At 42.8% G+C, this 26,856-nt stretch overlaps 11 protein-coding genes across 11 annotated transcripts; 7 read left to right on the top strand and 4 right to left on the bottom strand.

The window, feature by feature from the left end:
* Positions 1 to 49: 49 nt before the first annotated feature.
* On the top strand, positions 50 to 2,322 carry K450DRAFT_240584 (uncharacterized protein). Its single transcript, XM_051588952.1, has 7 exons — positions 50 to 125; positions 189 to 245; positions 316 to 403; positions 479 to 607; positions 671 to 1,733; positions 1,800 to 1,878; positions 2,011 to 2,322. The coding sequence occupies exons 1-7, from the start codon at positions 60 to 62 to the stop codon at positions 2,254 to 2,256; spliced, it is 1,728 nt and encodes a 575-aa protein (XP_051444845.1). The 5' UTR covers positions 50 to 59; the 3' UTR covers positions 2,257 to 2,322.
* On the bottom strand, positions 2,130 to 4,839 carry K450DRAFT_294653 (uncharacterized protein). Its single transcript, XM_051593604.1, has 8 exons — positions 4,600 to 4,839; positions 4,452 to 4,525; positions 4,344 to 4,383; positions 4,082 to 4,212; positions 3,928 to 3,985; positions 3,597 to 3,864; positions 2,836 to 3,538; positions 2,130 to 2,774 (listed from the first exon to the last, which is right to left on the bottom strand). Exons 1-8 carry the CDS (start codon positions 4,788 to 4,790, stop codon positions 2,389 to 2,391), a joined length of 1,851 nt encoding a protein of 616 aa, XP_051444844.1. The 5' UTR covers positions 4,791 to 4,839; the 3' UTR covers positions 2,130 to 2,388.
* A 1,337-nt stretch (positions 4,840 to 6,176) lies between these two features.
* On the top strand, positions 6,177 to 7,979 carry K450DRAFT_240573 (uncharacterized protein). The gene is made up of 5 exons (XM_051588951.1): positions 6,177 to 6,926; positions 6,985 to 7,056; positions 7,126 to 7,367; positions 7,437 to 7,523; positions 7,599 to 7,979. The coding sequence occupies exons 1-5, from the start codon at positions 6,210 to 6,212 to the stop codon at positions 7,744 to 7,746; spliced, it is 1,266 nt and encodes a 421-aa protein (XP_051444843.1). The 5' UTR covers positions 6,177 to 6,209; the 3' UTR covers positions 7,747 to 7,979.
* Positions 7,980 to 8,672: 693 nt separating this feature from the next.
* K450DRAFT_240567 (uncharacterized protein) lies at positions 8,673 to 10,460 on the bottom strand. Its single transcript, XM_051588950.1, has 6 exons — positions 9,896 to 10,460; positions 9,724 to 9,800; positions 9,501 to 9,649; positions 9,291 to 9,423; positions 9,064 to 9,220; positions 8,673 to 8,984 (listed from the first exon to the last, which is right to left on the bottom strand). Exons 1-6 carry the CDS (start codon positions 10,391 to 10,393, stop codon positions 8,724 to 8,726), a joined length of 1,275 nt encoding a protein of 424 aa, XP_051444842.1. The 5' UTR covers positions 10,394 to 10,460; the 3' UTR covers positions 8,673 to 8,723.
* A 64-nt stretch (positions 10,461 to 10,524) lies between these two features.
* On the top strand, positions 10,525 to 11,555 carry K450DRAFT_174538 (uncharacterized protein; the record flags this gene model as incomplete). Its single annotated transcript, XM_051584198.1, has 2 exons — positions 10,525 to 11,135; positions 11,252 to 11,555. The coding sequence occupies 2 exons, from the start codon at positions 10,525 to 10,527 to the stop codon at positions 11,553 to 11,555; spliced, it is 915 nt and encodes a 304-aa protein (XP_051444841.1).
* Positions 11,556 to 12,379: 824 nt separating this feature from the next.
* Positions 12,380 to 13,495, bottom strand: K450DRAFT_280540 (uncharacterized protein). The gene is made up of 2 exons (XM_051593364.1): positions 13,009 to 13,495; positions 12,380 to 12,939 (listed from the first exon to the last, which is right to left on the bottom strand). Exons 1-2 carry the CDS (start codon positions 13,484 to 13,486, stop codon positions 12,584 to 12,586), a joined length of 834 nt encoding a protein of 277 aa, XP_051444840.1. The 5' UTR covers positions 13,487 to 13,495; the 3' UTR covers positions 12,380 to 12,583.
* A 1,640-nt stretch (positions 13,496 to 15,135) lies between these two features.
* K450DRAFT_280539 (uncharacterized protein) lies at positions 15,136 to 15,994 on the top strand (the record flags this gene model as incomplete). The annotated part of the gene is made up of 1 exon (XM_051593363.1): positions 15,136 to 15,994. One exon carries the CDS (start codon positions 15,136 to 15,138, stop codon positions 15,970 to 15,972), a length of 837 nt encoding a protein of 278 aa, XP_051444839.1. The 3' UTR covers positions 15,973 to 15,994.
* Positions 15,995 to 16,594: 600 nt separating this feature from the next.
* On the top strand, positions 16,595 to 17,993 carry K450DRAFT_240560 (uncharacterized protein). Its single transcript, XM_051588949.1, has 6 exons — positions 16,595 to 16,720; positions 16,784 to 16,942; positions 17,086 to 17,229; positions 17,289 to 17,338; positions 17,411 to 17,485; positions 17,556 to 17,993. Exons 1-6 carry the CDS (start codon positions 16,711 to 16,713, stop codon positions 17,643 to 17,645), a joined length of 528 nt encoding a protein of 175 aa, XP_051444838.1. The 5' UTR covers positions 16,595 to 16,710; the 3' UTR covers positions 17,646 to 17,993.
* On the bottom strand, positions 17,474 to 19,380 carry K450DRAFT_240555 (uncharacterized protein). Its single transcript, XM_051588948.1, has 6 exons — positions 19,102 to 19,380; positions 18,957 to 19,039; positions 18,754 to 18,853; positions 18,283 to 18,676; positions 18,007 to 18,209; positions 17,474 to 17,943 (listed from the first exon to the last, which is right to left on the bottom strand). Exons 1-6 carry the CDS (start codon positions 19,303 to 19,305, stop codon positions 17,833 to 17,835), a joined length of 1,095 nt encoding a protein of 364 aa, XP_051444837.1. The 5' UTR covers positions 19,306 to 19,380; the 3' UTR covers positions 17,474 to 17,832.
* Positions 19,381 to 21,308: 1,928 nt separating this feature from the next.
* K450DRAFT_300032 (uncharacterized protein) lies at positions 21,309 to 22,217 on the top strand (the record flags this gene model as incomplete). The annotated part of the gene is made up of 2 exons (XM_051593716.1): positions 21,309 to 21,340; positions 21,403 to 22,217. The coding sequence occupies exons 1-2, from the start codon at positions 21,322 to 21,324 to the stop codon at positions 22,215 to 22,217; spliced, it is 834 nt and encodes a 277-aa protein (XP_051444836.1). The 5' UTR covers positions 21,309 to 21,321.
* Positions 22,218 to 25,536: 3,319 nt separating this feature from the next.
* K450DRAFT_240546 (uncharacterized protein) lies at positions 25,537 to 25,855 on the top strand. The gene has a single exon (XM_051588947.1). The coding sequence runs from the start codon at positions 25,566 to 25,568 to the stop codon at positions 25,719 to 25,721; it is 156 nt and encodes a 51-aa protein (XP_051444835.1). The 5' UTR covers positions 25,537 to 25,565; the 3' UTR covers positions 25,722 to 25,855.
* The last annotated feature ends 1,001 nt before the right edge of the window (positions 25,856 to 26,856 follow it).

Below are 26,856 nucleotides of genomic sequence, written 5' to 3'. Positions count from 1 at the left end.
TCCAAATACCAATACCAGAGTAAATTTTTGCCTTCACTGCCTTTTCGGCTGGCAGTGTCATGTCAAATTCTGCTAATGACCAACGCGTTATTATTCAGACCGATATCGACTTTTTTTATGGCCAGGTGCGCAATGACGCTGAATGATGTTCTTGTTTCACGCATGTAGCGCTCACTCATATTCATTAGGTCGAAGAGCTTGAGAATCCAGCCCTGAAAAGTCAGCCGTTTGGCGTTCAGCAGAAGGTACAAACCGTTATGCACTTGGACACACTTGGTCCTTCGTCATCACAACCGACTAACCCGCTTAGAAAAGCATATCATTGTCACTTGCAATTATATCGCCCGAGCAAAAGGTGTGCGCAAACTACAATTACTTGGCGACGCCTTGAAAGCTTGTCCTGGTATGTAAATTTTTTTCGTTTTGTTACCTATTACCAAGTATTATCTGATTATACTAAAACTTTTCTCGGACGAAGAGCTTTTCATTGTCAACGGAGAGGATTTGGCGAGATATAGAGCCGCGTCGAAAGGTATATTTCACCTTGTAAGAAGCCTAGTGACAGGTCAAAAAGTAGAACGCCTTGGCCTCGATGAGCTCTTCATAGGTAGGTCGATGGATAAGCATACATCATGAATTAGGACCAAACGCTCATTTCAACAATGGAAAGATGTTACAGATATGATGGAAGCTCATCTGACCGAGCTTGGATGGAACGGTGATCCTGACTCGACAACGGCACTCGAAGAAGTACAGACTTTTCGAATTCCGTTGAATGGACAGAGTTTCACATACAATCCATACAACTGGATAGGCTTTAAGATCGACAGCGATGGAGATCGTATGAGTCAGTCTTCACAATCCCAGAAACGTCTTAGCTGGCAGACGATCAAGCTTCACGCCGCGTCGCACCTTGCGTTCTACATAAGAAATCAAATCAAAGACCGTCTTGGGTTCACATGCAGCGCTGGAATCGCGACATCCAAAATATTTGCGAAACTTGCCGCAGACGTACACAAGCCCAATGATCAAACCCTGCTATGTCCTGATAAATACGCAGCGTTTCTTGAGCCATTGCATATTAGAAAAATCATGGGTATTGGATACAAAGCTAGCCGCACGCTTTGTAAGAATCTAGGATTGCTGAAAGACGAACATCAGGCGAACGAAGACGACGCACTGGACGATGTCGAAGAAGCGGCACAGGAAGGCGAAGCCTGGTATTTACCAGAACTTACTGTATCATATGTTCATCAACACTGTACTATACAACAATTTTTAAAATGGTTTGGAGATCGACAAGGACCTCTGCTGTGGGATTTAATTCATGGCATCGACAACTCTCAAGTTTTGCCAACTCCCCTAATTCCAAGTCAAATATCCATCGAAGATTCCTTCAGGCTTTGTAAAACCATGGCAGATGCCACAGCCAGACTGCATGACCTCTCCATCGATTTCATTCAACGGTTGGAGGTGGAGTTAAGGGTCAAAGACGAATTTGTAAAGTATCCCACGACGTTACGCCTTACCACGCGTAACCGAGGAAAAAACGACGACGGCACTTGGCGAGACTCCAAAGGTTTGCGAGACACCCGAATCAGCAAAAGCAGTCGCATGCCGGTCGATGTATTTGATATATCCCGTTCGATACCCGAGCGAGCCGACGCTCTCGTTGAGCAGTCGCTTCTACCTATGCTCAGAAATTTGGTGAAAGAGCCGTTTGCATTGACTCTGTAAGTTTATCGGTCTACTTTCATGCTAGCTGCCCTTGTTAAAAACTCATTTTGCGACTCTGCTAGCCTCAACATAGCTGCTGCCCATCTTTCAACAAAACGGCCGGCCACGTCCATCCAAAACTTATTTGCAAAAGGAAAGAGTGCATTGGAACATCCTCCGTTACGACCAGATGACATCGACGAGTCGACGTGGTCCGATTTACCTCTTGACATTCAGCGAGAAATTGCTCAGCACCATCGTTCGCCGACACTTGATCATGATAACGGTTCCAAGATAGAAGAGACTTCACCAACTACCACGCCTCCACTGCAGCAGCCATTAAAACGAAAACGTAGCAATGAAGAAGTGGATTATGACGATGACACAGGATTCGCCCCTTCTGACTATGAATCAATGGTATTGTTAGGTGACGGAGACGAGACTTGGGACACATGCAGTATTTGCGGAAAAGCCATGTTCACTTGGGGAATGCAAGCCCACAGGCTATACCACGAAAAGGAAACAAGAAATCAAGAGTAGAAGTAATGTCATATATATTTTTTTTATTTCGTTTTTTAAGTCAGAAGTAAAGCTAAGTATACTAGTGTTCATATCTTACAGATCTTAATTCATCAAAAATGTTGACTTTCTCCGGTTGGGATAACGATTAAATTACTCTGGGGGAATCAATTGTGGGATACCATATTGTTCAATGCAAGTGATCACACCGAGGGCCAAGCACATGATAATACTGTGGACGATGGTACGTCGAAGCACCAAGCCTTCCTTGCCGCGAAGACCAATGGTAGCAACGCCGGTCGTCAAGTTTTGAGGAGAAATCATCTTAGATGTGACGGCACCGGAGGAGTTAGCGGCAGCCATCAAAATTGGAGACAAACCGATCTGTCTGGCAGCAACCACTTGAAGGTTACCGAACAGCGAGTTTGCCGAAGTATCACTACCAGAGAGGAAGCAAGCAAGCCAACCCAGCCATACAGAGAGGAAGGGGAATGCACGACCCACACTGGATAAGGTTAATCCAACCGTATAAGCGATACCTAGTAATTGTGTTAGAATAAAACGTTCCAGTTTCGCATACATATTCCCGTGTCAACTTACCACTGTAATTATACAAGTAGGCGAAAGCCATGATAAAAGATACGGTAATAACAGGGTAAAACAGCTGCTTTGCAGTATCGACCACCGATAACCAAGCAATGGAAATATGTTCTCCTGTCAGCAGAACGCAGATCAAGAAAACAAGACCGGCCACCAAAATGGCAGTTCCCGTTGCTAAAGGTTGGAAAGACCACACTGCGGCATACTTCTTCTCATACAAAGTTAGCCATACTTGGTTGTCAAGATGTGGCCAATGAACATTGACCTGTCCAATGGCGGAAACTTTGCAGAAGGTCCAAATGATGACAATGACAACGATGAGCAACCAAGGCAGCCAAGCAAACAAAGCTTCATATAATGTGGGCTTTTCAACCACAGCATTAGCGGGTGCAACTTGACGACCTTCATTTTCTGTAGGAATTGCATCGTCTGAAGACGTCGCCTTCTCGTCTGATCCATGGTGGGTTTCCTCTCCGTCTTTGGTAGCATTTTCCTCCTCATGAATCTCTTGCTTACTGGATACGTCGGAAGATCTTCTCTGTGGCGCGAGAGGTTCCTCACCTCCAGCGACCACCATGGTTGCCACATACTTTTCGTTATACGGAGGCTTCCACCACTGAACAAATCCGATAATGGCGATCAACGATACAAGACCGGCAATGAGATCTGGTAGTTCTGGTCCAACCAAGTTAGAAAAGATAGCCTACAAAAAAGGGATCAGCGTTGGCGGTCAAAGGCACATTCTCTTCGTGTTTTCTCACCTGTGTTACAGCAAATGAAATACCGGCAACAGCGCCAGCAGGCCAGCACGCTAAAAGACCATCACGCCAGCCAGCATAAAACAAAAGCGCATAGGTGGGCAGAAACAGTGACACGAAAGGCAATTGACGGCCAATCATTTGGGATAACGACTTTGCTGGCAAGCCGGTCAGGGTAGCCAAAGTGGTAACAGGAATACCCAAAGCACCGAAGGCGACAGGAGTCGTGTCGAATATCAGAGTGTAAGTCAATGCATCAATGGGGTCAAAGCTAAAATGAGATGGTATTTGTCAGCAGCGCTTGATGATCCAGTGTATATCAATGCGACCTTACCCAAGCGAAACGAGAAGGGAGGAACAGATAGCTCCAGGAGTACCAAAGCCCGCCACACCTATGGTTCCGAAATTCTATTAGTCTTCCCTTTTACCCGCATGCATTTCGCGAAATAGCATGGCTTAAAAGCTGTCGGATTCCAACCATGACGTACCTTCTAGTAATGCACCAAAACTGTATCCAATGATCAACAGCAATATACGCTTATCAGCTGGTGTATTAGAAATCATCCAGCGCCGGAAGAGCTCAAACTTTCCACTGCGGACAGCAATATTGTATATGAACCTTAAAAAGACAATGTGGGGAAAAATGGGACCAAATTGACAAGTATGGCAAGATGGCAGAGGATAATATGGTTCGGATTAGCCGCGGTATTCACAACAAGAAAGAGATCAGCCGTGCAGTATCCGACTTACATTGCATTGACGACAATCCACATGATAGGCCAGTTGGCATCTTTTGCAAAAATGTGAATAAAGCATATTGAAAAAAATTTAGTCAATGATGCAGGAAATATGACTTACAGACGATACCGTTGGCAATCGATTCAAAGCATTGCTGTGCCGGCATGTGCCAGGCAAATATAGCGATGAAAATGCTATTTCGGATGCAAAGAAGTTGTAAATCTTGGGCTGTGTTGTACTTAGCCCCCCCCCCTTTTGCACAACCTACCATACTACTAGACCGGCGAACGATGAATAGTGTGCTGGGATTCTGAAAACACCCAACATAACAAGCACAACAATCAGAGGGATTAATCCGACAAAGAACGATCCAACCAATGAACCTCCTATGGGAGCAAGTTCTTGAACAAACAGCCCAGCTGTTGTTGCGTTTGCTGGAGCAACTGGTATATTGACCATGACTTCAGTATATATAAAATGTGGTAATAGGAGCCAAGGGAAAAAAAAGGAGTGAGGAAAGAAGGATTCGCAGCAAGTCGACCGAGTTTTCTTACGCACCAAATTTATTACCAGGGACGTTTTTCCTGTACAAAAAGGAAATCAGTCAAATCGACATGGTGTACACAAAACTAGTATGGTATCGCTTAGCGGCCTATCACTTTCTCACCTTCGTCATGTGAATTTGCTACATCATGTTCTTCTAGTTTATCTGTTGATTTCTCCACACTTTGCAACAACAGATGGCTACATAACGGCGTATTTTCCACAAAGTGTACGTTGAGTCGCCTTTAACCGCCTTAAATTTGCTAAATCGGCAATATAAAGGCGTCGTTTAACAAGTGTGGGGAATAAAACACGCTAACCCGTTTCCTTCCAGATGTTCCCAAACCCATAGAGGTACGACAACCCAAAATCATAACATGGGGAGCACAGGAGCTATGGATTACAGTTGTCAAACAAATTGAAGTGTAGTAGTACTGAAAATCATTGGTTTTGAATAGACTCATTCCATTGATACATTTTGCTACATGTCCATCATTATCTTTAACGTTGACGGTTTCTGCTCCTTCTCACGGCATTTCAATTACCTAACAATTTGTTCGTGCACCCTTGGCGTTCCGCATCGTGCATTCCTTTCCTACAAGACCTAACGCGCTTTTTGAATGCGCCAAAAGCACTGGAAGTGGAGGAAGCTTCCTGATTGACAGCATAGTACTTCCTGGTAAGAAATACCAGGTTGAAATGATCGAAACTATTCCCCAAGAGGGCTTCATATGACGGATGAGGTCTTCGGTTGTTAAAACTTTATTCTTTGTTGATCACAAGGACATATTTCCAATGTCGGTTGACTTCCCGCTAATACTACCTCTTTTGTTATAGCCATCATCTCATTTTGCACACGCGGCGGAAAGTCGTAACAAGGGTACAAGTAGAATTACTGGAAGAAACAATTTGTTTCTTAAAAAAAAAAAAAAGCTCCAAAATCGTTCTGTCTGTCTGCATTCGGACGCAAAACAGGAGAGAGGACTTCATTGATAAAAATCTCTCAATAAAATGATGCAAGAAAGAAGAACGCGTTGACTAGCACTGCCACTCGGCCACCAGCGTACATACGCGTTGATCTCCAATGAGGCTCTTTTTTAGATACTATTCATAAGCACTATCCCCTGGAATAATTGTAGTAGGTTATTTAAGTTTTCGACAACGGATGAAATTCTAGTTTTACGATTACTAAGGCAGGCAAATTACGATCAGTGTTATTTTGCAACAAGTTGAATGAGCTCTGAGAAAAGGCAGTCACGGTGCTTAACAAACCGGTCACCAAACGGCAGCAATTCACTTTTGGCAAAAGCTTGAATACCAACCAACACCGTCAGAATGTTGCGGCTGCCGAGATCTTCCATTAGGCACCTGCATGCTACCGCCTCGTCTTGCAATCGGAAGATACCAAAGAAGCAGGTGGAACATTTACCTGCTGAAAAGTTGGATTCCTTAGCGTCCATGCTGGAGCAGAATGCAAAGGTCAACTCCAAAACAAGTGCGCAGGAAACACTATTTGAAATGCTTGAACAAGACAGACCAAAGTCGACAAACCTAAGAAAGAAAGCCTACGAGAAGCTTATGACCAAAATAGACACCTCTTACACTGTTCAGCAACTACAATCGTATCTCCGGAGTCAAAATATCCCAGCTCCAAGACATAAGACGGCTTTGGTAGAGCGAATTGTGAAGCGAGCTTGGGGCATTGAGTCCCCAGAAGAACGTGAGGCCGCCAGAAAGGTCATTACGGAAGTGCTGCCCAGTACAAAGCGGGAACTCGTCTTGTTGATCAGCGATCAAGGTCAGTTTCTTCAACATGTGCAAAATGAAACCAAGGCGTCCATTACTGTACAGTCGCACGATCAAAGCTTGTTGTTACACGGAAGAAAAACGGCTGTTGAGGAAGCAAAAAAAATGCTCCAGGATTTACCAGAACCAGTTGAAACCACGCGACGTCAAGCGGCTTTGCCCGAGCGATGGCAAGAGCTTGAACGTCTCATCCCTGAGATGTCAAAATTGACTCGAGCATTTATATCACCGGAACAAGACGGTGTGGTAAGTTAATTTCATGTGGTATCTAAAAAGTGGGTTGTTATTAACAAGCTAGGTTCAGATTCGGGTATCTGCCAAAACACAGGAGAAGGTCGATTCAGCAAATCGATTACTAGATGTTGTCAGTAGCAAGGTATACCGAAATGTGCATATTCAGCGTATCGTGAGATAACATACTGAGTAACTTTCTTCGAAAATATAGCTTAAGTTAGCCAAGTCGACACAGTCGCCTGACCAAGCAAATGAAACGCTTTTGCGAAGTATTGGTGATGAAAGCCTTGCATTCATGCCGTTTTATGACCCCATCGCCATGCCACTGACAGCAAAAATTAGCGGATGGAGTCGCCTTCAATCTGCAAGTACTGATAAGGACAGCAGCTCGGCATTATCCACAATGCAGGATAACATAAAGGATGAGGAACTTGTTTCTGGATACACCGGACGGTACAGTATTGGTTTCTTATGTTTGTTTTTCAGCTGTATACTGAGTTTCTTACACCATGTCGACTACAGGCGCAGCACAGCTTTATCAAAGCTACGGGACGAATTTAGGAGGGAATTTGATGATAACAAATCATTCAACGTTGATATATATGCCAGGTAGAGTATTGAATTTTGGCAAGTCCAGCGGTCATATAACGGTTAAAGTGATCTGGCTGACTCATCCTCACATAGATTTGGCAACCTGATCTTTCAAAATCCAACCACTACTCCGAATGGCCCCAACTACTTGCATAGCCCTATTAATGGCGCTTTTAGCATAAGCGATTTTCAGAAACAGTACGATTGGCAGCATGAAAGGCAGTGCTTCTTTTCCAGGTGAGTGGTATACCAAATTGAAGTCAGTGCGGAACAGCGTGAGTAACACTGTACCATTGTGTTCCACAGCCAACCATCTAAACGCCTGACTTTGCCGTATACACCATTGTCGCTCAAGCCAAAACGCTCAGTTACATTAGAATACATAGACAGCGACTTTTGGAAGTCAGCAAAGACAAAGTCTCACCAGCGGCTTTTGGTTGAATTCAACGTTGGCAGTGACCATACACTGGCTCCTCATGTGGCTCAATTGGAAAGGCAGAGATCCGTTATCGATGTTATAGGCTTGACCTTGTAAGTTCAATATGTGAGAAGTGTTGACTGCAACCATGACTGACAGGGCTATTCTACAGGCCAGATGTCCGTTTTTGCGGTCGTGTATACCAGCCCATCATCAAAAACGGGCAACATTTGGATAATCCACATGACGATTATCAAAAAGTTGTAAATAGAATACAAGAGCGATGTCAATTAATAGAGTAAGTCAATATGGTTTTGAAGCGATGCTTGATCAATGATTAACTGGCTCGGATTTTTTCAGCCATGACACAATAGAATGTCCAAAGTACGCAGACGTGGGGCACACGCCCATGACGCTGCTCAGCGCAACGATTCATACCAAGAGGGAGTTTCTTATGAAAGACACTAACGTATTGACTGTGAGCGACAGTATTGATCAAGATGGTGGAATCCGCTCCCGGGAAGTGACGGTAAGAGCAAAATACACAAGTGCCCACTGTTTGCCACATAGCCTCATTCTCTTTCCCACTAGCTACGGCCTTTCGATCCATCTTCACAGTCATATCCTGACAACGCAATGTCACAATGGGACGGTTTTATCGACGGTGTAGCTCACATTATGACTAGATGGCATTCATAAATTGCCCCTACGCTAGTTCCATTAATATAGAGAGTCCAACCAATGTAGAAAAGAAAATGCTATATATTGCACATTTACATTTTATTATGAGTGATTCTATCCTATCGCCTGCGCTTGTTACGATGCTCAAATTCATCCTTCATACCGCCCATTCGCTTCATAGTACGGCGGTTGACATCGGACTTTTGCATCCAAGCAGATGTTTTATCGGTGGTATCTTCTGCAGCCAAATGCTTGTACTTTGTCTGGCCAGCCATACCGAACTTTTTGACCTGCATAACTTCAGGAAGCATCTCCTTCTTATTGATTTCGCTTTCTGTTGCCACTTCGTAATCTCGTTTAAAGATCTCGTCGTCGTTATCCTATTTTTTTTTTTTTAAAAAAAAAACCAAAAAGATCAGAATATGACGAAGATTTTCTTGGATTGAGGACTGCACTCACCTGATAGAAAGCACCCTTGTGGTAATACTTTTGCATAAACTGGTGCTTGGATCGTTCTTTCTTTCGAGATTCGCGTGCTCGTTCCAAATCTTCTTTAAGACGCTCTTCTTCTGGCATTTCTCGTCGTCGCTCAATTTCTTCTCTTTCTCGGTCCCGACTGACATTTTCATAAATCCGAAAGTTAGACTTTGATCTCATACCACTGACTTGAAACACTTTTCACTTACGCAATTCTTTCCTCCTTATCTCGCTTAATACGAAGCAGTTCTCGAATCTTCCACGCCTCAAACTCTGCCTCCTCATCAACGCCATCCGTATCATCAACATCAGGGGGACCAGCCGCGGAGTCGGGATCGATTTCTAAAGGAACGTTGGCATGTTATTAATGCCATACCATGCAAGAAGCCGCTTGTAACACTTTTGTCTCTCTCTCTTACCTTCGCCCATGACATCTTTCTTAAGCTGATCAGCGAGCAATTGATGCGATTCAACTTTTCGCTGTTCCAAACGCTCCAGTCTTTGTCGTTCAGCTGCTTCTTCTGCCTCTGCTATGCGTTCCTTCTCCATCACCGTGGCTCTTCTATCCCTAACGTAGAAGTGATATTAGAAACGGAGATATGTCAAGTAAAAGCTGTTGTAATGATTGTGGTATGTACATACTTTGGTATAAATACAGGCTTAATCAACTTTGGTGCTACGTAATCCTCTGATGAGTCAGTCTCGTACTCGGTGGATCCCTGATCATAAGCTAGAGTCAGTATGTGACGAAAGAAAATAAAAATGGTGTGTCGTGTCGTTTCACGGCGATTGAGAAATATCTGGGATCGCCTACCTCTTCCTCTTCTTCATCTTCCTCCTCTTCTTCTATAGGCATGGCTTCTTGTAATCGAGAGCTTTCTGCTTCTTGTGCTTTTCGCAGCTCAAGCGCTTTCTGCTTCATTCGCTGCCTTTGCGCAGCTATTTCGTCCTCGTCTTCCGATTCTTCTTGGGCGGCTGCAGGCTCGTCTTCTTCAAACCTCCGCCGGCGACGACCGGATTCGTCTGCTCTTGCTTCTTGAGCTTCTTTAAGTCGCCGAAGTCGACGATCGCTTGCTGCATCTTGATCAGAAATAGCAACCTGTTCAACACCCGTGATGACTTCTTTCTGGGCAAATTGAATTGCCTGTGATGCATGATCTCTTCTTTGAATCGATGGTGGCTCCTGCTGTTGTTCTTGTTGCTCGTCCTCCTCCTCTTCGTCTGATGATTCTTGTACATTTGTTGGAGCTTGTCCTGCTCTGTAACGCTTGACAGGGGCTGGTAATCGTGGGTTCGATCGCGGGGCCGACATTAGGTCAAATTTGTGCGAGGGAGAGAGGTGGAAAACCAGCGTCCTTCGATGGACAAATAAAAGCAGTCAAAAAAATTGACAGCAATCCAATGCTCAGACTTTCGCGTCTCCATCAACGACCATTAACGACCATGGTTCGACAAGCTAGCAAGAGAAAACAGGTATCGGAAGTGACCTCGGGCTCTGATACAGAAACGCCCAAAAAGCAAAAGAAATCCACGGCATTTGTGCCATTTGACCCCTCGGTGCCTACCAATACCACTATGCCCGACACGTACGACTTTCTAGCTGCTCCCCCCGGAGGAGTCAAGCTAGCGTCCTATAATGTCAACTCCCTCAAAGCAGCTATGCGCAAAGGCTATAGCAATTATGTGAAGGCAGAAAACGCAGATGTACTTTGTTTACAAGAGACCAAGGTCAATGAACCCGTCCCGGATGCAGTGGACGATAAAGTTTACAAATACAGGTACTGGTCTTATGAAGACAAAAAGGGCTACGCTGGCACTGCGTTATTTTCAAAAGTCAAGCCTAGTCAAGTCGTGTATGGGATTCCAGGACATGAAGCATCGTCGCGTGGCAGAGTGATTACTGCGCATTTTAAAGATTTTGTTATGGTTGCTTGTTATATTCCCAATGCTGGGGAAGGACTGAAGAATCTAGACTCTAGGATGGTGTTCAACACACATATGGAGAAGTATCTCCGTGGTCTGCAACAGGATGGCAAGCGAGTCATATGGACAGGGTAAGTTACGCCCTTATTGGCGAGTCACAGAAAGGAGCTTTGATTAACTCGACAGGTAGAGACCTGAACGTCGCTCATACAGAAGATGACATCGCACGACCGAAAACAAACCTGAGATCGGCCGGCTTCACTGTCGAAGAACGAACCGATTTTACCAAATTGCTAACGGACTCTGAAGACCCAAAATTGCCTGCTATGATCGATACTTGGCGTCGTCTTCATCCTACCACCAAGGGCCATTACACATATTATGGCTATCGATTCAACTGCCGTTCAAAGCTTTTAGGATGGCGATTAGACTATTTTGTCATCACTCCTGATTTAGAAGACAGGGTGATTGAGAGTGAAATACGTCAGACTGCGTATGGTGCTAGCGATCATGTTCCCATCGTTCTTGTCCTTCGAGATACTGAATTGTGAGGGTTTTTAGTATTTTTCTCATTATTATTTGCCATTTTGTAAACATGTATAAACTATGGTATTATCCTGTGTATTCTATTGTGAAAGCCGCTCTGCTCATCGTTTATGTCATAATCAATAGCTTAAATCTAGCTTACTTCATGCAGATCCCTTTTGTAGACAGACACATAAAGGAGTCAGGGCAGCTGTGAGTCTTAATTTAAGGTCGCATGACGTCTGTTTTATTTTTTATAGAATTTGGGAGCTGACATGTATCATACGATAGCAACGTCCATCCCAAACAAACGGGAGGGGCGGAATCGACGAGGAGGAGGATGCAAAGTAAAAAACTGGTTTAAGGGCGGCGTGTTGGTTTGAAATCTAGTCAAATAAGTACCTCATATGGCGTCATGTTATAAGATGGTCAAGCTCGATCGAACGTGGAACTATGGTGGCAATGATGGTGGAAGTACTTGGCTGAACAACGTGTCGGCCAGTGTGGCATTGATATACATTTACGCTCTACTAGACTGACACAAAGTTTACGTGGCAAGAGTGCCTTTCGTCAATGAGATGCCGCTCAACTCTCCTGCTACTTAACTCTCCTGCTTTCATGCTCCCTTTCGACCAATTCTTTTTTTTTAAACGTGCATGGTAAACAAGAAGGCTTGGCCAATGTCGCATCTGCGAGCCACTCCGTCCCCATGAGAATCAAGCCATCATGGCTATATCGGTGAATAACCTTTTTCCTCCTTGGCCGCAATTTAAGTTAAACGTGCTTGCAGGCTCACTAATTTGTCTTCATTGATACTTTATATGGATACCGAAAATAAGGTAATCTTTATAGGATGAATTTTATTTTCAGGATTTTCAGATATTTGAAAACACGAAATAGATAGTAGGCTTTAGGAAGCGGTAATATAAAAGCAAGATGGTTTTGGCATCCTAAGATCAGAATAGGGTATGGATGGCATGCGAGTATGAGGTAGAGTAAGTGACAGTATGGATATAAAAGAGTGGACTCTATGCAGCGGAGAGTCAGCATTGGTTTATACATTGGGCTTGCTCTCTGCTACGTCGGGCTTCCATGCACCGCCAGGAGTATCCTCAGATGGTTTTTCGATCATTTGACCGTATTCAGCTTGATATGGAGGTGATTTTTGTGTGGGTGTGATGTTATTGAATCCAATCGGCGGTGGATGAGGATTCTTTTGTTGGACAAAGCGTCGTCCGTTATCATAGCGAGAAGGTTCGTTATAGGCTGCTGATGGTAGGGTAGGTCCGGCTGCAGCACCGGCTGTAAAATCGTTTTCTGACAATTTGGTTCCATAATTTGCGTTTTCACGTCGTTGACGAGAGCGTCGATAAAGGAAGAAGATCAGTCCAGCGGCGGCACCAATGACAACTAGTTCATAAAGGCAAAATGAGTATTATGGTACTGACTGATGTTACCTATGAAAAAATTTGCGCTTACTTAGTGCACCGATGACGCCTCCAGCGACAGCACCAGCATTGACCTTGGTTCCACTGTTGCTGTTATTATTGTTGCTGCCGTAGCCACTGTTGCCGTAGCCACTGTTGCCACCATTGTTGGCATTGGTAGGGTTGGAGTTATAGGTATTGGTGGCAGTGGACCTCAAGTGGGGTCCATTCCAAGTGGTAGCAGGAAAGGCGGAAATTCCGTTGGTTCCACCATCAGCAGTAACACTGGTGGAAGTGCTAGTGGCGGTCGTTATAAATGAGGTTGTAGAGGATCCGCTGTTGCTGGTATTGCTGTTGTTGTTGTTGCTACCGCTTCCTTGTGTTTGGGACGGTGATGCACTACCAGTATCGACGGCGAGCTGATATCCGTTGACGGCAGAAGAGCTTGATTGATCACATCCAAAACCAAAGATACAGACAGCAGATGCTTCTGAAGCCAGAAGTGCCAGCACAAGTATATCAAGCTTCATGCTCTGAGGAATAAACGAAAAAAAAAAAAAAAAGACGGAGTAGTGAGAAAAAATGAAACGATTAAGAAGTGTAATGGTAAGGTTGCTTCGTGACTATAAAAAGAAAAGCGATATCTGTGGTACGACCCAACACAAAGGCAATTCTCTACAAGGACCCAGAAATTTCAAGGGGATCTACTTGCCAAGTATAGTACAAACGAAACCCAGACAATGTCTGCAAGGGAAGACTTAGTGGAAGCAAGCCACACGGGATAAGTACGCTCAAGCTATTCAAGTGGTGGCTAACCGAAGGTACAAATAGAAGCGTCTGATCGATTTACTTTCAATTTCGAGGGTATGAATGAACTAGGAAGCTGCACGTGTCCTAACTAAATCTCACCATGAACCAACCATGCCCTTGAATCATAGCTCTTCCATCCCTACTTTGGGGCACGTACATAGGGAGCGCACCGTCTATTTTTCAAAGAGTTTGACTCTCCCTTTTGCACTGAGCTTTCTGGATCTACACATTGATGTCGTGTTCCAAAGGGCTTTGAAAATTGACTTTTCCGGCGCAGCATTTGTGCTTTACCTGGTAAGTCCACCATTGCTTGTGTCCAGTGAGTAGAAGAAAGTAATGCATGAACCTGCTCTTCCAGAGTGTTTATGGTGCTCTCCACCAACTTCAAGCCCTTCATCTAGTGCCACCGCATATAGTGCATACGGTGGGTGTTACTTGCCTTTGCTTGGGCGGTTTGGATCGCACAAGCTTTTTTTTTTTTCCTAGTGTTACCTGACGCAACTTGAGTTCACGGAAAACCCCGAAATTACATAGATTGATCTACTGTGAATACCTGATATGTCAAAAATTGCCATGAACAAAGACCATTCACCATTTCTTTGCTACCACATCCGGCAAGTGCAGTATTGATTGCTGGAAAGCATATCTTTTAAAGCATAAAACTCAAACGTAATATCAGCAAACGTATAGAAACACTAGAAAGATGTGAGAACCTGCATTTGCCGGATAGATGACTAACCGGTGAAAGCACTGCTGAACAAGACATGGTGCCAAAATAATAATAAGCCGATTCAGGCCATTGAAACATTCATAACATTTCAGTGTAACTTTTCCTTCGAGCTTAAGTCCGCAACCGCAATCAGTCTTACACCACACCACGTTGCGCCTTATCATGCCTGGTTGCCTAGCAACTTGACATATTACATATTTCATATTTACCAATCGTTACCAATGCTGAAAAACAACCTCACAAACCGAGTATAATAGGGCTGCTCGAGGTGCGTGAAAAATGAACATACATTCATTCAGTTATCCAAAATTTGATCCTAACATGTCTGGTCGTGCTTGCAAACTAGAAACTCGCTTAGTTACCATAGCAACCTAGAACATACTCCATGTTTGTATAATGAGAAATATTCAGCGGAGATGGAGATTGAGGTGTTCATGGAGAACTGGATTCTGGAATCTACCTATCCATAATAGCTTCGTGATCGTCGACAACTTGCCTGATCAGTTTGAACAATTTTTAGACGCTATACATCCAAGACATAGCCAAACATAATCTATTGTTCAGCAGCCACTTGTGTAACCTTCAAGAAAATATTAAAAGACCCGCCGTGAGAGGTGCCTCGATGGTGCTTTCATTTCTATGGCGGAACAGTCAGCGCATTATCTGGCGACAACTAGCGAAGTTCCAGCATTCGACTCTGTGTGGGAGCTGAGTGACAATAGTGAAATTGAAAGGATATTTGACGACATTCTTCAACATAAGCTAAAAGATGACATAGCTGCACAAGCATTAACACAATTAGCTCGATCCCAGGGACTTCAGGGGAAGTTTGACCTCGCAATAGAAACATTGGAGAGATCTCGTCAGAAAAGCAACCATGTTATTCCGCACATCAGATATCTCCTGGAATACGGAAGAGTTTTACGATCTTCTGGAAAACCAGACGATGCTGCACCTTATTTCAAGAAAGCATATGAAGCCGCAGTTGGTGTTGAAGATTTCTATACAGCAGATGCTGCGCATATGCTTGCTATCTTAGACCCTACTACTGGGCCAACTGAAGGAAGAGCGTGGTCTGAGGAAGCGCTTGACACGGCTCGAAAATCGACACATCCTCCCACTAAGCTATGGGCGGCCATCATTTTGAACAATACAGCCTGGGATAGTTTTGACCAAGGAGACTATCAGACGGCACTTGATCGTTTTAACGAGGCTACCGAGCTCAGAAGAATGGCTGTTGAACACAAAGAAACACCGAGAACCAAGGAAAGCTACCGCATTGCTAGATGGTCGGCCGCCTACACTCTTCGACATATGGATAGATTAGAGGACGCCTTCACTATACAAAAGCAACTCCTCTCTGAAGGCAATACAAAGCCAAATAGAGAAGAGCTAGTAATTCTTGCGGAAAGACTAGGATACAGCGGCGAGGCAGAAGAGCATAAGAAGGCATTGGAAGCAATGGAAGCAAAATAAAGATGAAAAATCTGATTGAATGAGTAGAGGCTAAGACATGAACTTAACGAGTATAATGAGAGACTAACGGGAGGTTTCTCCCTTCTAGTTGCTACATTGAGTGCTGTTTCAAAATGTGGTTTGGATTAATACTGAGTTGTGCGTCAGTTGCCTGAGGTAGTAGTGGCCGTGCACCCTCAATACTTGTTATTGTAATCCGACAACTATGAAATTCACCTTGAGGGGCCAAAATGAACAGTCCAGTAGTCGTAAGCAGCGATAAACTACACAATGCTGGTCATACCCAGCTAAAGTCGACAAAGTGCTATATACAACAATTATTCCATTAACTCAATCGTACTCACCAAATACATGCGTACTACCATTCAAAGAACAAAAAGAAAGCAACATCCCCTTGTTTCCACCGAATGGATAGATAGCCTTGTCCAAGGTAAATTTGTCTGATGGACGTACGATATTTCCCATTCATTGCGTTCACTATCATACAAAGAAGTTATCATCGTGGCCATGGTTTGTATATTGTGTCTATCTTCGCTTACATAGCCATTTTATAAATTTTGAGTCAGTTTTATTGGTCAGTCAAGGTTTTGAATTTTTGTGACCAAGCACCTCAAAAAATACAAGAACTGCTACAAGAACTGTTGAAAGTCCTCTTCCCTTTGATTCAGACAATAGAATTTGTGGGCAAATAACCATAAGATCTTACTTTGACGAAAGCTATCGAATACTTTAAATACCATGCTTAAAGGTAATGTCTGACATTATGGGCACACTGCTACTCGTCAACGGTAATTCCAACTCCAGAGAACAGATCACGATCGTGGCCGATCCAGACAAGGCAGTTCCAGAGGCAGCCGATCCCACAATCACTCACGCAGTCGCTCACGAAGTCGCTCACGCAGCCCACGAAAATCGAAATCACGCTCTTCCCAGTCGTCTTCTCGTCGGCATCGGTCGAAAAGTCCAGAAGGTATTGTTATAAACTATGAATAGAGTGCGAGTGCCTCGTTGTTGTGTATGCTCACATTCTGCTTTTGATAAACGGTCATGCCTTTGACTTGATACCTCTGGATTGAATCTGTTGCCATACATAAATTGCGGGATAATACGTAGAACGCAGTCGACATCGATCCCGGCATCGTAGCAGAGAAAGACGATCGTCTCGAGAAAGGTCAAGGCGGTCATCAAAACGAAGCCGGTCCCCTCATCAAAGCTCCTCAGAATCATCCTCGAGCGACTCGTCAAGTGATTCAGAAGGTACGTGGAGGAGATGAAATTTCGGCTACGTAAATGTTGTCGCTCATTATTTGGTCTAGATAACCGCAAATCGCGACGAGATAAGAAGACCAAGAAGACCAAAAAAGATGTAAGATGTGGCAGTGGCGAGCTACAAAGCGGTATGTTGACTCAACTGACCAATCAATATTTGTGACCTTAGAAAAAACATAGTTCACGGAGACGCCGGTCGCATAGTGAGGAGGAGGACAGAAGAAATCCCATCACTGGCAAAAAGGTAATACTTGTTGGTGCATTCAACACGATGAAAAAGTAGGCGCTAATGCAATGATAAAAAAAAAAAAAAGATTAAGCTGAAGGTACACAAAACATCGGACGACAAAAACCGAGACTCCAATCGCTCACAATTGTTACAGTTCCTGAACTCCACGTTTTGATCACACGATACTCCAGTTACATGCAATTATATGGTTTATTGTTTGGTCTGTCTTGTCCAAAAAAAAAGAAAGGAGGAACGACAAACACAAATGCTGAAATAAAATGAATTGAAATGAGAAGGGTTTCATATGGGATACGTACGATGTGTATCGTTACCCAAAGTGAGGAGGTATCATGGCTATAAGCTTATAGCAGGTCCCATCGTTTAGCCATATACATGCTGACGATGACAAATAAGACCATAGCACCAACGATATAGGTGAAGAAAGTGTAGTCATGGTTATTCACACCAGGTATCTAGAATGACAGATTAGCATAGTATACACCAACAATTTGATATAGCGATCATCGGTACTGTACCATGACGTTCATTCCAAACAAACCAGCAATCAAGTTTAGAGGGATAGCCATAGTGGCAAAGAAGGTGAGTCGGTTAACAACTTTGTTGGTTCCGTTGGACAGTTGTGACAACTCAATGTTGATCTGCGCAAGGTAGTTGGAGTGTGATCGAGCAAGGACAGAATCGTACTGGCCCAAGTTCTGCAACATGGTGATGATGTGATCTACCATAAAGTAAAGCTGTTTAGAGGCGGTGGTTTACAAGCATAATTAATCATTTCATGAATGACAAAATACCTTGAATATCTCCCAAGAACAAAAAGACATCGTGATGGGTCTTGGTTTCTTCGGTGGAATCAAATTCGATCAACGATTTATCCTTGGACCGCTTAATCAAAGCCTTTACAACATCAGACTTGGAAGCCAATAATCTGGTCAACTGCATGACTTGCTTTCGGCAGCTTCCAATGCGTCTTAGCATATCAGACTGTTCCGATTGTCGAAGGAGCAAGACAAGATCGTCGATTGAATCAACCTCCATTTCAATTTGTTGAATGAGTGGTGCAAAAGCGTCGGTAATATCATCGATCAGCGCATAATTGACCCACTCGGGCGTGACAACAATGAAGTCCTTCAGTTGGTTCATGCGATTTCTGACGTTGTCTGTTTCTGGTCCTGTCTGGAAGTGGATCTGATGACACCAACATTCAGTTTGAGAATGCATGGAATGGATTCAACAAAACTTCATGATAAGAAACACCGCCTTACCGTGATTGCACATTCTTTGAATACCAAGGTATAATAGTTGAACGGCTTCAAAAAGTCTCCACTGTAGCTGTCTTGAATGAAGCTTCTAACACTCACGAACCTGAAACAAAAGGTAAGAAACAGAAAGTAATTAGTATCTCTGAGTCTAACTGGCATTGAAATATTAAAAAAAAAAAAACCTAATACAGCTGGATAATACTTACATGTAGTTCTGAAAAATCTCGCATTTTTCGCGCGATTCTTGCGTTTGAATGTCCTCAACGGTCAAAGGATGTATATGGAACATCTAATACGTCCTATTAGCCTCTATCTTCATCCTATTTCTACTCATCATGACAACAACGTTACCTTTCCAATGACTCTCATCTCGTCGTCAGTAGGAGCATAAATATCCAACCACCATCCATGGCTGCTCTCCATGATCTCCGAAGCCTTTACCGTTTCCGAGTCCCATCCCGTTTCGCACATAAGGAGCTTGTATAGGTTCGTAGCTGTGAAACTTCCAGTATTAGGTGAGAATAGAAGATATCGCTCTACGTCGCTTGTGATCATGGATGTAGCCTATATGGAAAGGAATTTTATGAGTACCTGAGACAAAACCAATGGAAAACAACAATATGTCAAATAATTCAAGGCCGGCAGATCAACCAACCTTTGTATTATTATCGCCATATAAACTGAATTTTCTTTGATTGGAATGATGGGATTCCATTTTCTTGAGGGCAGGATGTATGAGCGTTTCTGTACCGTCGGTTGGTTTCTCTGAAAAATTGGGCGATTTGTCTAATTTTGGTTTTTCTAGATCATTTACTGCGTTTAAATCAAACCCGTTGGTGGGCCTGTGGTGGTTGGAAGGATAGCAAACATCCTCTTGTACATTTCTTGGTTCCAAAGACATGGAGCTACGAAGACTTCTTGGACTTTCCGCCATCACAGGGCTATTAGGAAGTTCTAGGCTGTTTGGAAATCGCTGTTGGTCAGCATTGTCAATCTGGACAACCAAGTCTCCTGGTTGATTAGCAGGTCGTCTCTCAGAGGAGCGACGGTGTGACAGAGTTCGTGAACGCAATGGTTGAGGATTCATGGAGGAAGTTGCATTCCCTATGAGCGAAAAAGAAGAGATGTACTTGGGTGGCAAAAAGAGAGACGAAAAAAAAAATTCAAGGAACCAGAGCGCCACAGAGCTTAGCAGGTGAAGTGAGCGTTTGAACGACCGCTATTCAATTCTTTTTTTGCCCTTTTTTGAGCATTTTCTTTTCTGCTTCCGCTTGACCGACTAAGCGGCAGCTAATAAGCATAGAACCACGATGCATTATATTCGCTGAAAATGCTCGGTTCCGTTTTCGTTAATGGTATGACTATCGCACCTGCTCTTTTTGTCTCTTCAGAGGGAGTAACGACTGCCGTCGATCAATTCCATCCCTCCAGCTTTATAATCTACTACACAGTACTTTCATTTGAAAATCCTAAATTAGTCCTTTGCAGTAAGGAGTACAGCGTGGCAAAGGGGACAAGCATGTTGTAAAATGGAGAGTTACTATTGGGCTGCTTTCTGCCATCCGCTGACAGTGCTTGCTATGGTAAGGGTTCAAGTCAGAAATAAAATATCATCATACCCAATGTACATTTCTGAACGTTGTAATTTCTTCCATATGGAAAAAGCCACTACGTATTGCCACTGATACAGTGCATGTCAAGGCCGCTTGTAATTCTGATCATCTGTCCCTTTCTATGTTGCCTACTTTGCTTACAGCTGTCGAGTATATGTCATTTTTTAAATATCATTCCGGTATAACAACAACCCCAATGAATCCCAAACAACTCGGATCACTTACTTCACTATTGACTACGGAATAACTATGAAAGGTTAACAGTTTGTTACTTTAGAGAGCTTCGCTGACGTATTGGGGGTTCATAGTTGAGCAGTACAGGAGCTTTGATATACAATTAATCGTCTTTTCAGATTTGATGGCCAATACCATTCCGTCTTACTTCATAAACATAATTTCAATGATGAGCTGGATATGCTGTTAAGCAGCAAAGAAAGTTTTTGGAATTGTTTATCATTCAAATTAATCCCGAAATAAGTGACCATGGAAACCAAACAAGGTAGGACAGAGCTCAAAGCACGATGGATGACGTTGCTTGACAAATCTGATGACTTCCTTTGCCCATCAACCATAGTTAGCGAGGCTCAGCTCCAGCTGCGGACCTTACGCCACAACAACTTGTGGTGCACACAGCTCCCCCAGTCATCATGGATGGCCTTGCTTAGCAATTCACTTTGTTGACGCTGTCAAAAACCTTGTCTTATATCTATAGCAGGCATACTTAGATGACCCATATGGGCTCAACAAAAATGCTATTCTTTGGAGTTGAAATATTAGATATACAGCATCTTTCCTAAAAAGTCACGAGGCAGCTATTCGAGCTGTGGCTGGTTGGGTGGGTATCGGCTAAAGACTTAAGCTGCGCATGCCCTGACAACCAGGAACTCTAAACCTGGTCCTATAAATACGATTGCTCTTACTTTCTCTTCAAATATTCTGCTATCAACCTTTTAGTCTCATGTTAGGGTGTCTAGGAAGTAAGTTGTCACATTCTTCATTACCTTCAGCGTTTGATCTGGGCTTAATATTTTGCTTGTAGGTACATTTTTTACGCTGTTCATACTAGCCTGGTGTGGAGGGACTGTTTACTTCATGTACGCAGCGGCCAAGGATCTCGACTCCTCTCTTCACTACGCCCCCACCAATTGTACCATCACAAGTATGCATTACGACAGCGACAATACCCTGTATATGTATGCCAACTATACTTTGCCGGGCAACAATTTCAACTCTACTGCTTTCGTGAATAACGTCGATGATAATGCAAACTATTTTGTTGGCCAAACCCTTTCATGCTTCTACGCCTTGCACGACCATTCATACTTGATGGCACAAGTTGGCGTCCATGCTGGCGTAGTCGTTATGATGGTCTTTTCTACTATCATGTGCATACCGGTGGCCATTGGAGCAGTTTTTGTCCTCAGCATGCCTGTAATCATTATCAGCCCCATGGTTGTCAAGTTGGCAAAATCGATTAAAGCTTTTGCCTGTGAAACTGGAGTAAAGATGAGTACAATCTTCAAGAGAAAACCTGATAACGGTCAAGACAATTGCGGTGATTCAACGCCAAGTAGATCAATCGGAAGCTCCGTCATTGGTTACCTTATGCTACCAGTAAACTATTTCAAGGCTGCATTGGGATCCTCAGCATCATGGCTGAAAGCAAAATTCACTCGCAATAAGCTCGGCAAGGGTCAACAGCAGGATATGTACGATCTGGAAGATCAAGGATCATTGAAAAGTCGAGCTAGTTCGGGCTATAGTTTCAGATCCAGCAAGAAACTGCTTTCACATTCAAAGAGTCAGCGTAGTGACATGACTGATCAGTCTTCAGTTGAGACGAGATCATTATAAATGTTTAACCATGTATTATTTTCTTTCCTTCCTATCTAATATTGTATCATAGATAACATTGAGTGTCATTAAGATGCTTGTTAATTAAACTGATAGCCTTTGCATAGCATCTTCATTGACATACTAGTCAAAATGCAAAGGATGTCTTAGACAATTTCATTTTCACTATTGGCTGAAGTTGTTATTTACCATCATGATGTACTTTCTTTCAACAGAATCATGTTCCAACATGGTGCCGTTATTTTATTGCAAGGCAGCATTCGAATCCAGAGCATCATAGCTCAAAAAAATAAAATGGAATAGACCATGCAAAGTTCAGCTGCAGGACGCATACGCTTTTGAAGAATCAAGAGTCGTTCCCAATTCTATTGTTTCATATGCTATCTGTACACCAGTACATACGTGCTAGACTATACGACTCACTTGTTTCAAAGTATCGTTTCTTTGCTATTAGGCATCAAGCTCAAGATGTAAGATATTAGAAAACATAGCATGTGAAGCTCTACGAGTGGTAAAACTAACTCTGGAAGAAAATTTTTTTTAATATTGCAAGCGACAACGAAAAGTATGAAATCAGTTCAACATATCGATGAAATGTTACTGGAGAATATCCTCACCTTTTGAATAAGACCTCTTTCCAGAACTTTTGCTGAATGAGTAAGTGCCATGGTACTATAATAGGCACACAAGCTCGAATCGATTATTGGAATGAGACGACGCTTGCGTACAGCTTCATGACTTGTCGGTCTCATATCAGTTAGTCTACAGAGAACGATGTATTTACACAAGTATTTGACGAATAATTCACCTGGGATAATAAAGCATTAAAGTCTGACAATATTTTATTTTGCATTGGAGAGGGAAAAAAGTTATGGGGTTTCGACCTTGCCACAGGTCTCATCAGATGGCTCTCCGGCTACCATTACCCCCCACGCCCGAGTTCGTCCTTGTCGGCCGCCAATTCGGAACTCGCAGTCTTTCTCAGCTGAACCTTGCCAGGGCTCGCTTCTATGAAAGACTACCCAAAGTCAGGAGGGACTAGTAGTGCTGGCAACACCCACAGTCCGGAACTTTCCGAATACTCCCGGGAAGTATTGGAAAGTCCTTTTCGACCTGGAAGCTAATTACTATAACCCAGTGAGATATATACAATGACTATTTTCAGAACACCAAAAATTGTGGGATACGAGAGAGTTTTGGACTTATTCGGTCTATTTATGCGATACGGACGCGGTTTTTGGTTTGTCAGAATCCGGTGAACTTTGCGCAGCCCACCATAGCACTTTGATTGTACCCCATACCATGAAGCAAAAGATACAAAGCTCTTAAGGTCTATATTGTCCCGGGAAAACTATTTCCAACTGACGTATGCTACTATGACATCGACCTTGCCAGAATACCCTTCAACAGTGACGCATAATGCCATGTCACGAGAAGTATAGTTGACGAGATCAAAAGGCATTCATTCGGAGTTTGAAAATGCACCTCTTTCGCCTGACAGTTTTAAAGCTCCCGTTCCCAAGTATGACAAGCCAACCTTATTGCCTTTTGCTGTTCGAGTATATGACATTGTGCCATTCTTAATAAAATAGTCCTTTATAATTTGGTACGAGAAAATGATACCGTAGATATGACGCATTCCTCACCGAAGGCTGTATCTAGTAGGCTAGGGTTGACAAAGTTGGTTTGACTTCAAGTTGAGGATTCTTGACGGGAAAAACATACAGGGTCTACCCACTGTTATCTTTCTCGCATGCTGTGGTAGGACAGAGGCAACTTTGACCTTTGTAGGAAGTAGTAAATGGTAACCAGGGCGATTGTGCAATCGATTTCTCAGTCATAGCGTCCACTGAAAAACTATGATATATGGTCGCCTTAATATGGCTACACAATCTCAGTATACGTCTGCATATTTCTTGGATGATTAGATTCGCAAAAAGTGGTCTGTAAATAGGTTTCTTTGAGATCATGAATGGCGGGAGAGATGACATATTTGGGAAGGCGCAAGCCTTATTTCTCTGTAAACCTAGCGTAAAACTGCCATTTGTGATGTAAATTATATTGCCTAATGAAAACATGTTGCGCTTTTAGTTATTTTCTGCGCGCACCTCTCTCTCTGTACCTTACCATGCGAGTTCATTACAATCAGGAGAAGAATATAAATATTCTCCCAATAACATCATCGAAATGTGAATGTAGTATCAAGGTGCTGTGTCTGGCTACATTTAATTAGTTCGGTTTGACAGGTACCAATTAAGCCAAGATATTGGGTTCACAAAGCCTTTCTTGAGCCTACCTCTTAAAAAGCTCAGTATTTTTAGGTCCTAGGGTGATTTCATTGATTTGGTCAACTTAAGGGACGAAGTTGAGAGCATTATTATGCAATTTACAGCATATCTGTTTTATCACACCAGAACGTCAAATTTCGTATACGAGGTATCCAAAGAGCGAGTCGCACACTACACTTAACAAAGGATGTAACCGGGATCCGTCACTATTACTGAAGATTGTAGTAAGTTCCACCTTGCCTTTCGAAAGAACACAATTTTAAAGACGTGTGGTGGATAGCGTCGGCTATCTTATGCTGGTGAAATATGTATTACAGTGTTTTAATCGTGTCTGAAGCCTGAGTAGAGTTGGTTGGGAAGGAGATCTCCAGGCTCATATTCGGACGGCCGATGGACTTCAACGAATCTTTTGCAGAAGTCTATTTCGACAGAAAAATCCAAAAATTTCAAGGATTTATGAATATCTCACATACTAGTATAGCTAGGCTGGTGTTCGTACAGCCTTTCAATGTTTCTATCTCATGACTCTCCAGAGTGGAAGTAATAGCTATAACGTTTTGCTCTTGCTCAGGTGAAATCGCAGCGAAAAATACAGCACTTCAGTTCAGAAATCAAAAATTAGACGACAAGTTTCTATAGTATAGAAGACAGAATCGAGCATTAATGAGCTTACATGATACAACATGCACTTTCAAAGCCATAGTCTAGTTAAAAGTTTTTGACCCAGCGGACTTTTAAACATTTCTTTGTACCCCCGAATCAATATTTCAATATTGAGAACGACATGAATGTCGTTCTACATTCCACCCTTCCCCAACTCAATTCCACCCATTTCTTAGTCGAGTACATTGCTCTGCCATTTTACTTCTTTATATCATTTTCTCTCATTATTTCATAATCGTCATCGCCTGCTATTAAACGTCTTAACTCGACAAATCTAATGCGGCATTATCTCAACATACCGACTTGTCCTTCTCAGCGCTAGTACAATTGAGAGGCAAGACTAGGTAGGCTGAATTTTGGGGATGAATGACGAATTTCACCTTAGTGGCGAGCATTAATGTTGATTTTCTCCGGTGAATGCCTAAGTGACGCAGGCTTCAAAACACCCAGCAACATCTACAAACTCCCCAGCATATGGCTCTTCGCATGGATAGCCTATTTAATACATTTGGTGTTAAAGGTACAGAAAGGGGTATGTCTTTTATTTTTATGACACAATTACATGTATTTCCCATAAAAGGTAGCGTCGGCAAAGGCGATTAAGCTATCAGTGGGTTGCTTTATCGGCCTTGCAAAGCATACTATGTGAAAATTCAGAAGAGCTCAATAGCAAATGTAAGATAGGTGAAAGAAGTTGTTGTAACAAAGGAATTGTTTCCATCCTATATTTTTTTGATTCAGAAATCAGTATTAGTTCACTGTAGTTTGATGTACTATTCAGGCGATAGTTGAAATGAGAGGAAACAAATGTGTTCAGAATATCACATTTAAGTGACTGGTTAGTTTTCTTGCATCAATGAATTATCCAGCGCTTCAAAGGTGTCTTCTTCAAGATGGAGATCATCATCATTGTCCCTGGCTAAAATATATAACATACTAAAAAAAAATGGATTGGACCATGACATGATTAGGAAGTTCTTGGCGAGTACTCTCGGAATACCGAATACCAAGTCAAAACATAGGCAGTTTTCACTTTGTACTTCCTTTTGTTTTAGTTACCTTCAAATTTGCTTCATAATACTGAACATAGTCAATCGAATTATTTCTACTATGGTTTCAGATCCATCAAGAAATTGCTTCCGTAATTGAAGAGTCAACGTGATCTTCCCTAATCTAACTTCTTTGGAACTACTCATTGAGACATAAATCGAAATGTTTAGGCACTCCAGAAGAAATATAATTTCATATATTGGCAACAGCTGGTATGAAAGTCATATAAACGTTGTTCAAAATAACCATGTTATATTGCTAGTACCAAGGTAAAGAAAAATATTCATTGCTGTACGGGTCAGTTTTGATTTGGGAAGTGCTGACACTTTTCTTTTGGGTTCACATGGTTCCAAAACACGCATCTCTGCAGCTGAACCCGCCTATTGGCCATTCTTAGTAATCCATGACCTGTGATAGTATGGCCGAAAGTATAGCGCAAGACGATGGAGATAACTTTAGGGTCCACGAATCAACGGTTGCCGTTATCATATTGAATCCTTAAATCTGGAATAAAATTAGGCGGCGAGAATTTATGGTTCGGTACCACTAGTTGCACCTTAAACACATGGCCGCCAATTTGTATGACGGGAAGCGGGGAAACAGGGATTGTTGAAATTTTCTCCACTTTGGCTTACCCT

This window comes from Umbelopsis ramanniana (genome assembly GCF_025399195.1).
Source record: "Umbelopsis ramanniana AG unplaced genomic scaffold K450scaffold_26, whole genome shotgun sequence".
Taxonomy (NCBI): domain Eukaryota; kingdom Fungi; phylum Mucoromycota; class Umbelopsidomycetes; order Umbelopsidales; family Umbelopsidaceae; genus Umbelopsis; species Umbelopsis ramanniana.
The sequence above is the reverse complement of the archived record's forward strand: the minus strand, read 5'-3'. Positions and strand labels throughout refer to the sequence as shown.

Bases quoted from the DNA above. Each gene is read 5' to 3' on its own strand.
- K450DRAFT_240584 (XM_051588952.1), top strand. From the start codon at position 60: ATGTCAAATTCTGCTAATGACCAACGCGTTATTATTCAGACCGATATC. The intron at 126-188 runs GTGCGCAATGAC...CATATTCATTAG, and splicing joins TCGACTTTTTTTATGGCCAG to GTCGAAGAGCTTGAGAATCC. The intron at 404-478 runs GTATGTAAATTT...TCTCGGACGAAG, and splicing joins CGCCTTGAAAGCTTGTCCTG to AGCTTTTCATTGTCAACGGA.
- K450DRAFT_294653 (XM_051593604.1), bottom strand. From the start codon at position 4,790: ATGGTCAATATACCAGTTGCTCCAGCAAACGCAACAACAGCTGGGCTG. The intron at 3,986-4,081 runs GTACGTCATGGT...TCGGAACCATAG, and splicing joins TTTTGGTGCATTACTAGAAG to GTGTGGCGGGCTTTGGTACT. The intron at 2,775-2,835 runs GTAAGTTGACAC...CACAATTACTAG, and splicing joins CTACTTGTATAATTACAGTG to GTATCGCTTATACGGTTGGA.
- K450DRAFT_240573 (XM_051588951.1), top strand. From the start codon at position 6,210: ATGTTGCGGCTGCCGAGATCTTCCATTAGGCACCTGCATGCTACCGCC. The intron at 7,057-7,125 runs GTATACCGAAAT...TCGAAAATATAG, and splicing joins TAGATGTTGTCAGTAGCAAG to CTTAAGTTAGCCAAGTCGAC. The intron at 7,368-7,436 runs GTACAGTATTGG...TGTCGACTACAG, and splicing joins GTTTCTGGATACACCGGACG to GCGCAGCACAGCTTTATCAA.
- K450DRAFT_240567 (XM_051588950.1), bottom strand. From the start codon at position 10,393: ATGTCGGCCCCGCGATCGAACCCACGATTACCAGCCCCTGTCAAGCGT. The intron at 9,424-9,500 runs GTAAGAGAGAGA...ACGTTCCTTTAG, and splicing joins GAAAGATGTCATGGGCGAAG to AAATCGATCCCGACTCCGCG. The intron at 9,221-9,290 runs GTAAGTGAAAAG...TGAAAATGTCAG, and splicing joins GATAAGGAGGAAAGAATTGC to TCGGGACCGAGAAAGAGAAG.
- K450DRAFT_280540 (XM_051593364.1), bottom strand. From the start codon at position 13,486: ATGAAGCTTGATATACTTGTGCTGGCACTTCTGGCTTCAGAAGCATCT. The intron at 12,940-13,008 runs GTAAGCGCAAAT...TTTATGAACTAG, and splicing joins AGGCGTCATCGGTGCACTAA to TTGTCATTGGTGCCGCCGCT.
- K450DRAFT_240560 (XM_051588949.1), top strand. The intron at 16,943-17,085 runs GTATTGTTATAA...GATAATACGTAG, and splicing joins TCGGTCGAAAAGTCCAGAAG to AACGCAGTCGACATCGATCC. The intron at 17,230-17,288 runs GTACGTGGAGGA...TATTTGGTCTAG, and splicing joins CTCGTCAAGTGATTCAGAAG to ATAACCGCAAATCGCGACGA.
- K450DRAFT_240555 (XM_051588948.1), bottom strand. From the start codon at position 19,305: ATGATCACAAGCGACGTAGAGCGATATCTTCTATTCTCACCTAATACT. The intron at 18,210-18,282 runs GTATTTTGTCAT...ACTTTATGGTAG, and splicing joins GTTCTTGGGAGATATTCAAG to ATCACATCATCACCATGTTG. The intron at 17,944-18,006 runs GTACAGTACCGA...CTGTCATTCTAG, and splicing joins TGTTTGGAATGAACGTCATG to ATACCTGGTGTGAATAACCA.
- K450DRAFT_240546 (XM_051588947.1), top strand. From the start codon at position 25,566: ATGTTGATTTTCTCCGGTGAATGCCTAAGTGACGCAGGCTTCAAAACA.